The 17,190-nt window shown below is 41.5% G+C and overlaps 2 protein-coding genes across 5 annotated transcripts in view; one reads left to right on the top strand and one right to left on the bottom strand.

The window, feature by feature from the left end:
• camkmt (calmodulin-lysine N-methyltransferase) overlaps positions 1-10,402 on the bottom strand; it is a 116,421-nt gene extending 106,019 nt beyond the window's left edge. The window contains exons 1-4 of one of the 2 annotated variants that reach the window (XM_030442642.1): positions 10,261-10,402; positions 9,350-9,545; positions 8,129-8,310; positions 7,613-7,677 (exon numbers count right to left, since the gene is read on the bottom strand). In XM_030442642.1, coding sequence (XP_030298502.1) covers positions 7,613-7,677; positions 8,129-8,310; positions 9,350-9,545; positions 10,261-10,319 — 502 coding nt within the window. In that variant the 5' untranslated portion in view covers positions 10,320-10,402. Of the gene's footprint in view, positions 1-7,612; positions 7,678-8,128; positions 8,311-9,349; positions 9,546-9,643; positions 9,721-10,260 lie in introns of those variants that run through there. The other variant, XM_030442643.1, reaches the window with a different exon arrangement.
• Positions 9,824-17,155, top strand: prepl (prolyl endopeptidase like). Of its 3 annotated transcripts, XM_030442638.1 has the most exons (16): positions 9,824-10,003; positions 10,137-10,217; positions 11,223-11,351; positions 11,552-11,618; positions 11,868-12,051; positions 12,158-12,240; positions 12,334-12,460; positions 12,538-12,754; positions 13,004-13,195; positions 13,434-13,643; positions 13,929-14,104; positions 14,210-14,426; positions 14,528-14,677; positions 15,198-15,324; positions 16,546-16,634; positions 17,014-17,155. In XM_030442638.1, exons 4-16 carry the CDS (start codon positions 11,603-11,605, stop codon positions 17,092-17,094), a joined length of 1,869 nt encoding a protein of 622 aa, XP_030298498.1. In that variant the 5' UTR covers positions 9,824-10,003; positions 10,137-10,217; positions 11,223-11,351; positions 11,552-11,602; the 3' UTR covers positions 17,095-17,155. The 3 variants fall into 3 exon arrangements, 2 of the variants coding, with proteins under 2 accessions (XP_030298498.1, XP_030298497.1); XM_030442637.1 differs by having other exon boundaries at positions 9,824-10,217; XR_003987008.1 differs by lacking the exons at positions 16,546-16,634; positions 17,014-17,155 and having other exon boundaries at positions 9,824-10,217; positions 14,212-14,426.
• The last annotated feature ends 35 nt before the right edge of the window (positions 17,156-17,190 follow it).

The following is a 17,190-nucleotide window of genomic DNA, read 5'->3' on the forward strand; positions in this document are numbered from 1 at the left end:
AGCAGTGGTGACAATGCAGGAGCACTGGGCAGGGAAGCACCCTTTAACGCTCTACTCATTTCCTGAACTTAATCCCCACCGCTTACTGGTAATAGTGCACACGTGCACACGCATCTGGACAGACACACACACACACACACATACACTCAGTCATGCACACATTCACATAATCAACTGCTGGCTATAATGGGAGTGGACTCCTTGAGCGAAGCTTCAACCAACAGCTCACCTTCAATCCCCATTGTGTTCCAAGTCATAATGGGGCTTTTACTGCAGGGACTTTCAGCGTGCACGAATGTGTGTGCATGCGCATAAACGTCCATGTCTGCATCTGCACATTAGCATCAAGTTTTGCTCGGATATAGTGTGGCGACTGTTTACTTCTCAAGTGTCAAGAAGCCTCCAACACCCAACGCGACTTCAGGCAAGTCCCTGTTTCTTGTTTCCTCCAGTGAATGGATGGAGGAGACAAGGCTGGAGAAGTGAAAATCAATTACTTTCAATTAAGTCAACCGGCAACTCTTTCAATGTGCCCTCAAGCCACTCAAGTCCTGCTTACACTACCTCCAACCCCCACTCCTGCGCCACAAAGTGACACACACACTAGATGCACATGTGCACACGCAGCCACATCCATTTACTGTGCAACTGTCTTTCTGTGTTTCACGGTCAAATTATTGACTTAGAAACAATTACTGTGGCAATGGCTAAAAATGTGTTTGAACAAAATTCAAGGAGCATTTCAGTCTGTTGCTTTTTATGACAGGAAAGAACCAACAAAAGTGAAGAAAGTACTTAATTTCATTGATTGGTATGTTTTGTTTTGCTTATTTAGAAATGAAATTACTCAAACAACTTAATGTCCCTAATAACTTCTACATTTGTTACAGAAAGAGAAATATAATATCATAACACCATTACCAATATAATTGATTCAATTTCATACTAGACAAAAAGCTTGTAAACTCCAGTTTTCACCAGAAAAATGTCCGTTTTAGTGAGTAGTTTAGCTTTTTTCTAACAACTGTCGTAGTGCCTATTAGATTTTCATTAGAAAAACAACTTTTAGCAATTTACATGTATTTATTACTTATTCTTTTTTTGGCCATATGTGAGACCGTGGATATATTTGATAAGGTATAGGATTTTCCAAGATAGCCCAAAGGATGTAATGTTAAGACAGTCACTTACACAAAGCAACACTAACCAACTTTAGCTTAGAAAGAGATAATTTTTGTACCATTTGTATACAAACATAGATTTAAGAACAAAACCACATTTGTTTATTAATTTTTTTGGTGGATTTTATTCCACACTTATTTTGGCAATGTACATATTTTGTAATTGTTGTAATTGTAAATGTAAACACTAGTTTCCCATGCGCATAAAGCTCTTTGAAACTGAAAGTGAAGTTCAAAATTGAGAAGGGTCTGCTAGCGAACAGTTCACAGCACAACTGAGATGTTCCACAGAGCTCCTTTAACATGCTAGAGTCTTCACAATCTGAAAACTACTGTCTTGAATGTCTTGAAAACAATACAAAAATATGTTTCTTTTTCTATAAGTTTCAAAGATTCTATTGACAACATCAATATTTGATTTACCTTTCAAACTATCTTAAGAGTAGTAGGTATATTTATTATATATCATACCAGATAAAAATAAGTTTACTTAAAGCACAGTTCCTGGACTAAATCAAATCACAGTATCAACCAAAAAGATATATAAGGATATATGTATAAGGATAACATAAGTGGAGTTAAGAAAAATATAGCACATTGCTGACAAAGGAGCAATTAACAGCAGCTCTGTGGAATACGAGAGAACAAGAATATGGGCATGCTCCGGTGTTATTAGACTCCGAGGAAGCATGTGGGGTATTCTTGTTCCACATTGATTTTTATTCCATTAGCTTAAATCAAACTCGTAAGAGACACCTGAGCTCAGTCCAGAGCGCACGACAGAGAACCATTTCTATAGAGAGCATGTTATAAACAGCGCAGGGGGGGACCGCAAACCTTGTCATTGACACAACAGTCTGAGTGAGCTGTGTGTGTGTGTGTGTGTGTGTGTGTGTGCATTTGTGTGTGTGTGCGCCTGCCAGCTCCTAGTCTAGCGCTATTGTCTAACAAGGTCTAATTAGCACTATGGCACAATGAATTAGCATAATTATGCAAACAGGGCTGCGCTAAAGGCTTGGCACAAGGGGAGGCTACGGGGGGCACCTATTACAACACACACATAGACACACGCACATGCTCATACGCATACACCCGCAGTCACTCAGAACACTTAGACACTTTACAACAAATTAAACACACATACACAGACTGAGGCAGGTCTACTGGATACAGAAAAAACACGCACCTGTCCGACGCTGCAACCGGAAGTGACAAGGACACAAGGCCGTCATGTGCAGAGATGATCAGCTGATATTTATGTGTCTACTTCAGACTCGGAATATGTTACTTACGCTGACATTTATCCTCTCTCCTCTTTACAGACATCCTCCTGTCATGAACGGTCGCCAGTGTACCACAGCAAACATCAGATATACACACAGAAATGACCAGCTAAGCGCCCTGACACCCCCCTCCCTCCCTCACAACACTCAAACATTCTGGGCTTATAGTATTTACCAGCGGGGGTGATAGGTGAAGTCTGTGGGAGATAATAGGGATGACTGAGAGGCTGAAAGGCTAGTAGCCATTCAGACAATGACAGCTGTAGTGAAGAAGGCTCTATTAGGCTTCATTAGGATGCTTGCCTCTTGATTACACACACACACACACACAAAGACACACACACAATTCAGGAGCGGTGAAAGCATCGCCCTCAATGAGGCTGGAGCTGAACTGCATCTCCGGCTTCCAGTTTGAGGATTCAAAACCACTAAAACAAGCAGCGAAGATAATTTATTCCTGTCTGTGTTCGTCGATGTCAGTGTGACCTTCTCCCGCAACATGAGCCCAACAAGTAACCCTGCAGCCCAACAAGCCCTCTTACCAAAAGCTCTGCAATGTCAACAAGCTCTACCTAAACCCTCTCAAACGCACACACACACACATGCACATGCACACACACACACACACACACACACACACACACACACACAAACACATACACATGCACACACCTCCTCTGATGCATTCTTAGTCAACCAACCCCAAGAGCCTGTATTGTGTCCTAAAATCCTGATCCCTAGCAGGAAACAAGCACCCCCTAAAACCCCAAACAACGGCAGCACAAAGCTCTCTTACAATTACAAGCCCCCACTGTCAGCTAAAGAACCAGGAAGGTTGGAAGTTCAGAGTTCATATAGTTCAAAGTGATTGAGACCGGTCTGAAATAGGCCCAATTATTCATTGAGAATGTATAACGAGTTACAAATGTAACTGCAGCTCCAGGACTTCTGGACGACCAGCAGAGGGAGCACTCTGGACTTGGACACTTCATCAAGATTAAACTTAGGTGAGTATCTTCATTAGAGATGCCAGATATGGATTTTTTTCAGCCGACAGCGATAAGATAACCTTTATGTACTTTAAAAAGAATTTCCTAACCTGTAACTTGAGGGAAAGACTAAGATGTAGTGAGTAAAGATGGATGATTTAACGTCCCATAGCTATTCTAAGATGGTTGTGTAAAACTGCACAGACTACTTCCCTCCTTTCTGAATCCTTGTGCAACATCTATTGCAGGTGTATATCACTGCCTACTGCATTGAATTGTGTTGATGCTGCACTTGTTGAGGCAATTAAGGCAATTTGGCTTCATATCAATATCCGATAATATAAAATTCCCAACATCATGCATCCCCAATCTATATCAATAATTTGTTAATATGCTTCAAAGACTTAAAAAATCATATTTCACCTCCAGTTCCAACAATAAAACAATCTGAAGCCAATTAGGCTTGGATTGGATTGGGATATGATTGGATTTTCAAGCTAATTCAGAGGTTTTTTTCATTCAATATCATACATTTACTACACTGACAACCGATTCACTAAAATATTTCCTCCTGCTATTATCATGATGTACCATGTGATCAGGGTTGACAGTGAGTATGCACGGTTCCCTTCAGATCTGGGTAACACAGAAATTGACACAAGAAACCAAGACACGAGAGTTGCTTCTTGGAAATTAATTCACGCCTAAATATGGTATGGTCAATTCTACTCTTTGATTCACTTTTATGCTGCACAATTAATCATAAAATGAATCAAAATTACAACACGGGCAAGTGTGATATCCAAATCGAAGAATACCATAGCTCCTGTTCTCAAGATGTAAGACAACAAGTTTGTTTGGCCCAACAATGTCACATCATCATGACTTAAATAGTTCTTTCAGTGTAAATGAAAATGTTGATGACCCAATATGTGGTTTAATTTGGTTTTCAAAAATTAAAATACATAAAAATATATTTTATAAATGTCTATAAATTCTTCATGAAATGCTTATCGAATGTGGGCAGAAGTGATACAAAATCCCAGATATTCAAATATCTACATTATGCTGTCTGAGTCTCCTCTGGGATGTGATGTCATCTCTAAGACACACTCTCCATTTCCTAAAACATTTTTCATCGAGACTCTTTCCCTGACCCTGTGGTCTTGAAATGAAACCATTGACTCCAGCTTATCGTCACCTTAAAAAACAACATATTGTTCACATACGTGCACAGTGGTGGGACAAGTACAATAGCCGGCAGAGAGAGTCACGCTGAGAGGGGGCAGCAATTTTAAGCTGAGTCCACACATTTTGGAGGCAGTGGACTAATCCGGCCAGGCTTTTTAGCCTGCTATTCAGGAGGACAAGGACCCCTAGGATTTAGGCTTGTCCACACCTCAGGGGTGGGGGATTATCAAGATAGCAGGAATGGTGGAGAGGGTGTGATGGTGGGCGAAGTGAGTATGTGTTTATTAGCAAGACTGCATATTTTTCGCAAGCATAAGTTTGTCTGCATTATATGTCTTTATAGACTTGTAATGTCTTTTTGTAGGATTATACATAAGTGTGTGTGTGTGTGTGTGTGTGTGTGCGCGCGCGCGTGCGTGCGTGTATTTAGAGGGGTTTTCTCTTTGATTCCCGCCCAGAAAAATATACCCAAGAGCTCTGACAGGGTCACCTCTGGGCCTTTCAGAGCATCCTCTCAACCAATCCTAATTGATCTCACGCATTACTAGTCCCAAACATGGGATGGAGAACAGGAGGGAGATGGCTGGCTCATTGTCTGAGGAACGAGGTCCCCTTGCGAGTGGCTCTTCACTCCTTAAACACACTCACACATCCACACAGGCACACACTCCACCTCTGGCATGCCCACCCACCATCTCCCCCCTTTTCTCCCCCTTTTCCCCTCTCCCCTCCTCTATGCTCTCATCTCCGACTGTGCTAATCCACCGGCCAAGTCAGGAACTCAGTTACCCATCTGGACAAGCACGACTCCAGCTGGGAGGAGAGAGGGATGGAGGGGTGGAAGGAAGAAAGATGAGAAATGGCAAGAGGGTTGGGTTGAGACAGAGGGATGAGGGGGTATGCTTGCAGTAGTATAGAGATCTTTATGTCAGTTCCTACTTTATGTACTAAAGGAGGGAGAGAAAGAAGAGGATGAGGTATTTGCAAATCACAAAGAGTGCCAAAAGGCAAAGTCATTATGACGTCTTTGTTTTCTCTCTGCAAATAAACAGGTATTGATCCCATTGTCTACATGTGGAGAAAGGGGATTTTCCATTCTAGCAGGTTGGAATGGGAGCTGCCACTGAGCTCTGTCATGACTTATATGGTCTGTTCCCATTGTACAATGAAGTAGCCCCTAGACATGACCTACACCTCTGACCCTGACTCCTGTAGAGCCATCTGGCTGGTTAACTCTAACCCATGACCTTTGCCTTACCTTACCTCATCTCATCGCATGCTACCTAAGAAAATCTCAGTAGAACAGTTCTGTGAAGCATAAACTTTACCCATAGTTTTATCACCTATCACTTCATAATAATCCTTTACCTACTGTTGAGGTGTCAGTGGCAAATAAAAATGGCAATAAAGTTGTTTTGTATACATGTCACTAATTAACCAAAATATATTGGTAACGCAAAAAAAAAACACATGCAATTACATCAACTTTTTCTGCTATCAGCCCAGTTGCCGGGATAAAATGTCGGCAGTTAACTTTTCTGCAAACCACCGACACGTTCACATTTGTTCCTGTCAGGCTACGTACCGTTTCTACACAACTTTTATTCACATAACAGGTTTATGATCTGAGGTGACCAGTGACCACAGCATTTAAGACAGCATTACAACATTTTGTAAGTGTGGGCCCTCATTTGCTTATCATATAGACTGCTTGATAAGGTGAAGGAGTTTCACTTGAGAGGGGAAAAGTACCACTCTTATATATCAAGAGGTTGATGGTATTTCCAGCTCATGTATTACTGTTGTGCTGTTGTATTGTTCTACTGTTCTCTATGCATTTTTGTCTTTCTTTCTTTTCCTGTTAAACCGCTTTTCGTTTCCTTTCTCTTCGTATTTCTTAATTTTCCATATTTGTAGTTTATTTTTGTATTCAGAATTGTTTCCATCTTATTTTGGTGCTCAATGACAACTTATTACAGTCGATTGTGACTGAAATAATAAAATATTAATAAAACAAACAAACATTTTGTAAGTGTGAAACCACTGGATATTTTTGGACAAAGGACCACAGCATTTGACATTTGTAGGCGTGGCACACTGGACATTCTGAAGGAGACCTCGGAACAATTTCCAACCATGTTTGTGGCAACAAAATAAAACACTGAACATAAAGAAACCTAAAGTTGCAACATAAAGAAATGCAGTTTCAACACATCAATGGTTTGCACAAACAAACATTGCCAATATGTATTCTTGTGGTTGGATTAAAGCTAAAAAAACGGAGTATGATTGTCTGCAATCACAGTTAGAATCCTACTCTTCTGGACTGATCCAAAAAATACAGATTGTACTGTTTACACTCATGCATGTCTAGTTGAAATACATCTTTGACTGCTATAGGACATAACTGAACCGAACGTAAACCATTACTGAATCAAACTCAACCAGAAGTGAACTCAGTCAAGCTAAGTGCCTCACAAAAACTTCACAGAATGAAGGTGAAATCAAGGCTCTTGTGTTTCAGTTGACGCAATTTCACTCCATATCATGGAGCATGTGCAAATCCCCATTTGAGTCCTGCTCTTTCCTTTCTCTCAAACCTCTCATCACTGTCAACTGAAGCAATAAGAAGACTGCAGCCAACTCTCCTTCTAAAAGGACGACTGAAGGTAACTGAGAGGAATAAGCACATGATAAACTGCTGCAGAAGCCACACAAGAGACATACTCCCATTTAAAGAGATGGAATCATCAAACCACCTCCATCAAACCATCAATCAAACACTAACAGCACACAGCATGAGGCTAACTCAAACTTCTAGTGTGTGCGTGCATGTGTGTGTGTGAGGATGGGATGAAAGCGAGAGTGGTGCAGGTAAAACAAACTGTGAACATCTCTCTCATTAACACAAACAAACACAATACACAAACACAATACATTCAAGTAGTAAGATAAAGTATGTACTTACAGACATTACCGGTGTTGTCAAAACTGTTGAGCACTTCATTAACTCTCAGAGGGCCTAGGTTATCCCTGAGAGACACAACAATATAAAGGATTAGACAGCAGTCTTTGGAGAAAACCATATTGCTTTTGTGTTTTATTTTTCTCATAGACAGTGAAACAAGACAAAGAGTCTATGAAACTAATAGCAATGTAACAAAGGAAAATCATTCACAAAGTGAGCACAGACATGACATATCATGGATTTACAAATGTCACAAGTTCATCTCACAGAGTTGTAGAGGAAGTACTTGGCTGAAACATCTTTGTGAAATATTTGTTACATTTAAAAATATGTTGAAAATTAAAAAACTATCTAGTACTTTTACTTAGAAGATTGAAGATTGTAACTATATCCACCACTGTGTGTAGTGCACAGTCCCTGTGCTTCGTTTCTACCAGCATGAAACTAGAGCCTTGAATGGGACCATTTAAGTGTGTGTGTGTGTGTGTGTGTGTGTGTGTGTGTGTGTGTGTGTACCTGAGAAAGGCACTGTACTCAGGAAAGTAGACACTTCTATACTCCACCCACTGGTCATCTGAGGTATCACTGGGGTCTTCTTGTGTCACAATCCTCTTCCTGATGAAAAGGTCAAACGTGGCAAACCTTCGAACAGACACCTGTTTGACCTCAGGCGTGTCCACCTGCCTCTGTCGCAGCACCTGTCAGATGACCCAGACGTAACAGATAAATCTCATCATAAGCTGTAAAGTTTCAGCATTCACCAAATGAATCCGTCAGTTTTCCTGTTTTGGCAGTGTGAGGTGAGAGAATAAACTTCTGAAGGACAATAATATACAATGGAGATGAAAGACATTTCCAGCTAAAACTACATTAACTCTGTCATGTTCTTGGGTGTTTAACCAAAAGTTGAATAGATGCACAATAGACTCTATGCTGCAGTGACTTAAAATCGTTCTACATAGTTAAACATAATGTATAGAATGAATCTTTTCCTACTTTATACTACAAGTTGTATCTATTTATCTTGTCTCATTACTGTGACTGGAGAAAGCAGTGCAGAATACAAGATGGCCCCATTGCAGGGAGCTGCTCTTGTCAGCGGAGGTTAACGTCTGTGTGATGCCCATCTATGGAAAAAAGTAGAAGCCCTACTTTTATAGCTACTGCTCATGTGTGCTCTATGATCCTGTACATGCACAGCTATCCAGAGTCAGTAGCCGGAGGAAAGAGATTGTTATAAAACTACTTGTTGATAAAAATTAGATGAGGCAAGGATTCCGGGTATGCTGTAGCATATGTCAAAGCAGACTATGATACACTACTGTAACAGACTGACACAGGAATATTACATGGGCATTGCCATGACTGGTGGATTATTAGACTGTAATGACATCAACATAAGTTATACATAGAGAAAATGCTCACCCCCATATCACACACATTCGTGGGCTATGAATAGATTAGATACAATGTATTTCAAAAATTAAGTAAACAGCAGCTTTGTAACCAAAACGAGTAAGGTAGCATGACACAGGAAAAGACCCCAGCGGCTACAGTATGTTCCCAACATCCTTGTTTTCCTACAGCTATGAGGGACAAAGATTCCAACGATTGTACAAACCTAACGGTGTCCAAGAGGGAATTTTATGCTGAAAATGCAACACACTTTGACAACATGTTCCCAAAAATAGTCTAAAGCCGTGGGAGGTTTGTGTTTTCCTGTGAGGCTAATAATACCTGTCTCAGTAGAGTCCACCTGGCTCTTGCAACATCAGTAGTATCACCTAAGGTCTCATCCCGGGAGCTATGGGAATTAGCTACGCAGGTGTCTTCCCTAATGTTTTTCCTCAAAGGCGAACCAGGCTCGGTCTTTTCTGCAGTGCCGGTCGAGTCCCTCTCCATTTTATCTTCGACGTTGTGGGCGGAAATAAATCTGTAAACAAATGTACAGGCTGTAGAGCTGTCACAGTTATCGGTAGCAATGCGGTATTACAAAAATAAGGCTTTTCTCTGTGAACTACACCAACGCACAAATGATCACAGATATGGCTTGACTGTCATCACCTGTTACACCCACAATGGATGCATGCTACTTCCGTACACTTTTGGAGTCCCAGACATAACAATGGATTATCGAAAGAATAAAGCTCGATTTCGTATACAAGTTTACGTCCGCGCACGTCTGAATTCGATTACTTTAGTCTGGCATCGCTCGCTACGTCATCAACAGCGGGCTTTGTTTGGGAAATGATGCACGTGCATAGGTTTTGCCCGCTTCTGTCAACGGCAGAATGGTTGTTCTAAGTGACGAAATAATGATTTTTCTAGGTTAAAATATAGCGATTTATCTTTAAAGAAGCGTGGTGGCGTTTGTTATCATGATGACAGATAGTACGTGACATTGACAAGTTAGCTATACACCTCGCAACAGCTATAATGTGTTAATAAAGCCGATAAACACCTTCATACAGTAATGGCCGTTCTCTCGTCTTTGCTGTGTTCATCTGCTCGCCTCTTTTCACAGCCCCGGTTAGGATTTTGGGAGCTCACCGTGTTCAAGCGGACAACATGGCTGTCACTGCCAGTCCAACGGTGCTACAAGTCGGTAAGGGTGTTCAGTTAACGTTAATGATGCTGTTTTTACTCACCTTCGGCTCGGTGTAAGATTACTGACAGTTAAGATATCTAGTCGATAACGCCAAGTCATCCATTATTCACCACGGTGTCTCTTCACCATGCTGACAAAACTAGACTTGTACAGAGCCACAGATAAGGCCACAGGGCTGACATTGAGCCTGTTTGGATGTGGCTCACTGCACTGACACGGTAGGGACATACAAGCACCTGTAACACAGAATTATTTATCATCAAATTAACGCTAGTCATATAATGTCAACTTGTGCAAATTCTATCGCTAAAAGAAATGAACACTATACACATAATGTTATTTTGCCAGCGAAGAATTTAGGACCTTTGACATCTTTTTGATGTATTTACATGTCCAAAATGCAATTTTTCAGTAGACTGGTTATGACTTATTTAACTTTAACAGGTTTCATACCACTTTATCCCATACCCCACATACTATACTACACAACAGGGGTGGACTGATTATCAGCCATGTCCGATCATCGGGCCAATATTCAGCATTTTTGCAATTATCAGTGATCAGTGATTTCTCTGTCAGATTGCCAATTAAAATAAACTAATTTGAAAAGGTGTCTTTTTCCAATAGCTTTTCTGACTGTATGGATAGAGAAGAAGTATATTGTAGAATGCTTCAATTGATGATGAAGAATATGGTAAACAAAACAAACAACTGCTGTAAATACTCACATGAGTTGAAATGAACTGTTTGAAGATTAGTTGAAGCCAGTGAATGTGTCTTCCTGTGGAGGCCATTTAAGAGTTTTTCATACCATGCCAAAGTAATAACTTTACAATAGTTCACTGAGGGGTTTACAAACATCCTCTTAGTTAAAGGGCGACATTACTGTAGTGACTCCTCCACAGGCTTCAAAAATCATCATTAGAACAGCCCTTGCAATTGGTGTGTATGGTTATAATCTTAGAAAGTACTTCCATAATTTATAAAGTTGTTTTATTTCAGGACACTTCAGAATCATCAGTGGATCATCTAAGTGCTGGACTTGAGAGGTACAGGGACTTGCAGAAGTATTTTAACAGGAGACTGAAGGCAACACACCAACGGTTTTCCAGCATACCAGATCACTCAGTGGTAAGGCCTGCCTTCTGCTTCTTGTATTCGAACCATTTTATCATGAATGTGAATATAACCTCAGTGGAGAATACATTTGACCTCCAAAAAATAAATTAGTCATATTTGGAGGACTCAAATGTTAGTTATCCGGCAGCTTCTAAATTCAGAAATGTGTCCAAATATCAATTTACATTTCAATGGGATTTTTCTTGACACAGGTCTTTGGACTTCACCACGTTTACTTCATTGAAGGGGATGGCATCTACAGAATGGACAAGAGGCAGCGTAAGCAGATAACATGAATATAGCTTGACTGCTAATGTCAATAACTCCAGAATGACAGACAGTTGGGAACAGAAACCTGTGATGATATTACATGGAAACACAGGGAATTACAGAAGTTATGGGGTACCCCTTTTCATGTAATCTTATTCCACATCTGCTGTACATCTGTAACTTTTTATGTGATCTTTTTTTTTGGGACAGTGGCTTTCCCCTTTTGTGAATGACTCAGTTTTCTCTCCCCATTTGTAGGTGAGCTGGATCCAGAGCAGGTGCTAAATCTAGGACAAGTCTCTGAAGAGAAGGATAAGACAGGACGTGATAATGAAGAGATGAAACGGAGGTGTCAGAGGTGGACTGTTCAGAGAATACGTCTTTCCCCACAGGAAAAGCATCTTGCTGCCACACTAAAAACTAATCACAGAGAAGAGCTGAGGTGCTTTATTTAGAAGCAATGATTTTTTTTTTTTTTTCATTGATTGTTGAAAAAACTGTTCTAGTAACTGACTGAATAAATGGATGATTGTCCTGTGATAATGCAGGTGTGTGGTTGTGAGGCTTGGAAACTCCCCTCCTCTGGATTCTCCACATGTCATATTCACACTTGACAAAGTCTTCAGCTTCGGTACGTTTTAAATAGTTTGCACTTGAAAGAGAATGTATTTCAGTAGTAGTGCACTGGCTAAAGTGAAATGATATTATGTCTGCTTGTGTGAAGAGTGGGCCACAGACAACGTCCTGTTTTACACGACTGTGGAGGATCTACGATGCAGCAGGGTGTTTCGTCTAAACCTAACCCCCTGTGGAAGCACGATTTGCTCTGTATACCAGGAAACACATCCTGAGTGAGTGTAACTAATGTGACATCTAAACTGTCTCTTCTTCCACACAATCTCTAACCCATACACCAACATCTCCTCAGCGTGTTTGTAGAGGTTTCCCTTTCCAGAGACCGACAGTTACTGAGTATCAATTGCAGCAGCAGGACCAGTTCAGAGGTGCTGCTTATTGATACAACAACATCCAATCTCGAGCCATTCCTGGTTCAGCCACGCCAGACGGACCTCCTGTACCACGTGGAGCACTGGAGAAGGTGGCTGATTATACTGGCTAATACAGGGCCTGGACAGGAATATCAGGTAGAGTTTGTACATAGATAAACTCACACTGTTCATAGGCTGCATACATTCACAAGGACAGGCATGTGCATACAGAATATCTGTTTAGACTGAAGGATTTGGTCGCTATTAACAACTTTATTCTGCTGTGGTAACTGACCGACTATTATGTTTGGGAAAAGAAAACATGCAGATACATTTATAATCTTTTAATGTTTAAATGTTTGTTTTTCTCTGAGATGAGGTGTTGTCTTTCTGTATGCATTCTAGGTGGTTCAGGCCCCTCTGTCAGAGCCATTCATGGCTTCCTGGGCGCCCTTGTTAGCTCCAGGCCCTGGCACTGTAATCAAAGACATGGACGTGGTTGGAGACCACTGTGTGTTGGTTGCAAGAACACCAGCCAGTGAACTCGCCCTGTTCGTGGTACCACTGACCCACCCTGAGGAAGCATACACTGTACAGGTCAGTGTGACAGAAAACACTCACTATGCCTATTTACTTTTTCAGTTTTTGCATGTCTTGCTTACTTGACTGGCCTGCTCGCTATTTGTCATGTAGCTTGGTTCTCTCTTTGTCTTGTTTATCTGTTAAGTTGTTTGAAATTTTGATACAGATATTCTTTATTTTCCTGTATGAATATATACATATCTTGTTTTTATGAATTTATCTCTCATCCCCCTTATATTTCTACACTTATAAGCTCCCCTCCTGGGCCTGTGCCATCCAAACCAAGAAACCAGACTTGGCAGACGCAAGTGTGTTCGAGTTTTTGATCTCATCTCCAGTACACCTGCCAGTGTCCTTCTGTCTACACCCCGAGGATGGGCTACTTTTATCAGACACCGAAGAAAGGTCCTCCCCAGAGAACCATGGCAATTATACCACCACACGCTTGGAGGCCTGCAGCCAAGTAAGAATACTTGACACATAAGACACACGCAACCACACTGAAACAGTATCAGCGGGGAAAGGAGCATTTTGTATTCAGACTCAAGTGTCTACTGATAAAGCTCTTTTGGCACCCAGCCACTAGAGACAGAAGTTCTCAGTAGCATGCATGTCTTCATACATCTACACATGTACACCTAACACATAGAAGGGCAACTGATGATGATCAAAAAAGACTTTTTTCAATATTATTTAATACTTAGTAACATATACCCCTTCAGGCTGGTCTCGCTGTCTCTCTCTGTAGGATGGTACCTCTGTGCCAATGACACTGTTTTATACAGTGCCTGTGGAGGGTTTGAGACAGGCGCCACTGCTGGTCCATGTCTACGGAGCTTATGGCAGAGATCTCAACATGGAGTTCTGCCCAGAGAAAAGGCTGCTGCTGGAGCAAGGCTGGGCTCTGGCCTACTGCCACATCAGGTATCGTAACAAGTCAAGTTGATGTTGTTTAGCTGGAAATGGCTGGAAAGTGTCTTTTACTTGTGTGTAGAAGCGGATCAGGATTCTTTATCCCTTTACTTCTAGAGGTGGAGGAGAGCTGGGTCTGTCCTGGCAAAGACAAGCTCGTGTGGAGGGGAAGCACAGAGGAGTGGAGGACCTCAAAGCATGTCTCCATCACCTTTTCTCTTTAGGAGTCTCCTCTCCTGCACTCACTGCCCTTACAGCCTGCAGTGCTGGGGCTGTGCCAGTAGGAGCGCTGTGCAACGAACACCCACACATGATGCAGGCTGTCACACTGCAGGTAAGATATTAGTCTTTACATATGATTCCACAGCGCCTCGCCATAAAAAATGCCTTAGAACACGCGCACACTAACATCCAAACCTCTTTTTCCATTTTCAGGCTCCTTTCCTGGATGTGTTGGGAACTATGGAGGATCCCAACCTGCCTCTGACTTTGGAGGATAGAGAAGAATGGGGGGACCCAGCAGGAAACCCAAAACACAGACTCACCATCTCCTCCTACTGTCCCCTTCGCAACATTACTCCTCAGGTATGGAGAGGAAGACCATGAAAAAGAAAAACGTAGCTGGAGTTATTTGTTCAGTTTTCTAAGTTTGCTGAATATTTTAAATGTCTCCACTTTAATTGAATGACGGATGCATTGCGTATTGGATTTTCCAGGTATTTCTACTGTGATTTAGATTCTATTGAGTTGTAGTTTAAATCATGAAATTTGGCCTCCTCTGGTAAGTAACAGACAGTTAATTCAGATCATGTGGAAAACCATTTTGATTTCCCATTGCCCATCGTTTGGTCAAGAGCCAGTATTTGAATTTCACTGGCTCTTTCTGAAAACAAGTAAGTCATCGTCTGTCCAGCACAGGACCACAAGTAATACTTAATTTAGCCCTGTGTCCCTCTGAGAGCATATAATACCTGAAAAATTAACCGAAAGCCATGAAATATTAATTTAGGGGACACAGAGGACCATGAATATTTTAAAACTTTTGTTAAGCACGTTAATGAATGCTTCTATTGGTTAACCATCTATGTGCGTGTGTGTGAGCTAGTGCTACCCGTCGATGCTGCTGACAGCCTACAGCGATGATGCCAGGGTTCCTCTGTCTGGTGTCCTCAAATACGCTGAGAAGTTAAAGAAAGCCATCTATACACACTTCACCGTGAAGCCAAAGTCAGGTACGTGCACACGTACACTCTCACATATTCTGTCAAAGCAGTCACTTGATTTATTGCATGTAGATGCACATGTCTACAGCCAGGCATACTATAGTGAAGGGATGCTTTTCAGCCAATACGATAATTGATAATCACCAGCTTCTAACGGTCAATACCGATGAGATAAATGCTGCACTTGTCAAGCTGATGAAAGCAATTTGGCTTCATATTATCAGCTCTATCTATTTATCACGCATCCCTACTATTTTGTAAACATGCATTGATTTTCTTCTTGTTCCACATTCTTTGAGATGTGATTTCTGCATCATAATAGGTTTTAAAAGTTCAGGGTCAGCTCCCAGTAGTGGTGTCAGTGTGAATGTCCGGAGAGGCAGCCATAACAGACATACGGCCGTCTGTCTGGGGAAACAGTGGACAGGATTTGAAGTTTGTAATCAAAGTATAGCATAGGTCACCTTGTACTATAGTGTGTGTGTGTGTGTGTGTCTGTGTGTGTGTGCGTGTGCGTGTGCATCAGCTAATTTCCGTCATTTCCCCCTAGACAGGCTCTTTCTCCCTCTCACTTATAATCTGCCTTCTCCACATTGGTGGTACTCCTCTTTACACCTCACACTCTCTCTCTCCCTATAGCACTGCCTCCACTCTTCTAGTTCCAAATCCCACTTTATCTCTCTCTTTCACCCTCTCTCACTTTTCTGTTGTTCATACACACATACACCGTGCAGTGTGTGTGTGTGTGTGTGTGTGTGTGTGTGTGTGTGTGTGTGTGTGTATATATGTCTCCCTAATCTGTCTCTCTCTGTTCTCCGGAGTCTTTGATAAAGTGCTGATGGCATAGACACATGCAGGCCCATTAGCATGGTAAAGAGATAGTGTATCAGAGCAGGAGATTAGACACCACATACTGGGAGCTGTCAAGGTCAAGACCGCACTTGTGAAACAGCCCGTACCACAGAGACCGGGAGGGGGGATAATATGGACGGGTTGGAGAGGAGAGAGAGCAATATCAGATGGGAGCACGCATGAATGAAAGCAGAATAAAGAGAGAGTCAGAAGAGAGAGAGAGAGAGAGGGGATTTGGGGCAACTGGGCACAGATATAAGGGGAGTAGAGAAAGTGGGCATACAGTAAGATAAGATTAATGTCTGCAAGGAAGTTTTTAACATAAAACATGGTCTTCTTCCCCATTCTGCCTTTGACCTCTGTCTCTCTGTCTTTTAGAATGCGAGCCAGCACCAAACATAGTTCTGAATATCCAATCTGGAGCAAATCACCTCGGACCAGAGGACTTTGAGATGATGCTGGAGGAGGTAATGCACTTTCTTTTAGGTTGACCCTTTTTAAATGCGTGCTTCCAAATTCATTAGACAAATCTGTAAGTAGCTCTTTTTGAGTTTTATTTTGTATTTGTTTTTGTTGAAAATAATCCACTGCTCACAAATCTATCGTGAATCACAGCCACAATGATTAGAAAATAGGTTTTAAAGTCTCTGTGTGGTCTCAAATCGTTTGTAATAAGCAGCTGATTCATACCTGGTGGATCAAAGCATCCCAAGTAGGTGTTGATATAAAATGAGCATTTTAGCCCAGCCCTCTCCTCACATTGAGACCGCTTAATATTTTTTGAGTCATTTCAGTTGATGACTAAAGACTGCAAAATCTGTCCTGTATCCTTTCTCCCAAACACAGGAAGCACTCAAACTATCATTTCTATACATGGAGCTGGGCCTGGACCCTCCTCAGCAGCTGCGAAGAAGAAGGAAGAGATAGTGAAGGCGGTCTGGAAAGGACTATGACCCAGATATCTACAATTACAGCCAAAACAACTAGGATGACACAATGGTGTCCACATTTTCGAGAATACCA

This window comes from Sparus aurata, chromosome 15, assembly GCF_900880675.1.
Source record: "Sparus aurata chromosome 15, fSpaAur1.1, whole genome shotgun sequence".
In the NCBI taxonomy this organism is placed as follows: domain Eukaryota; kingdom Metazoa; phylum Chordata; class Actinopteri; order Spariformes; family Sparidae; genus Sparus; species Sparus aurata.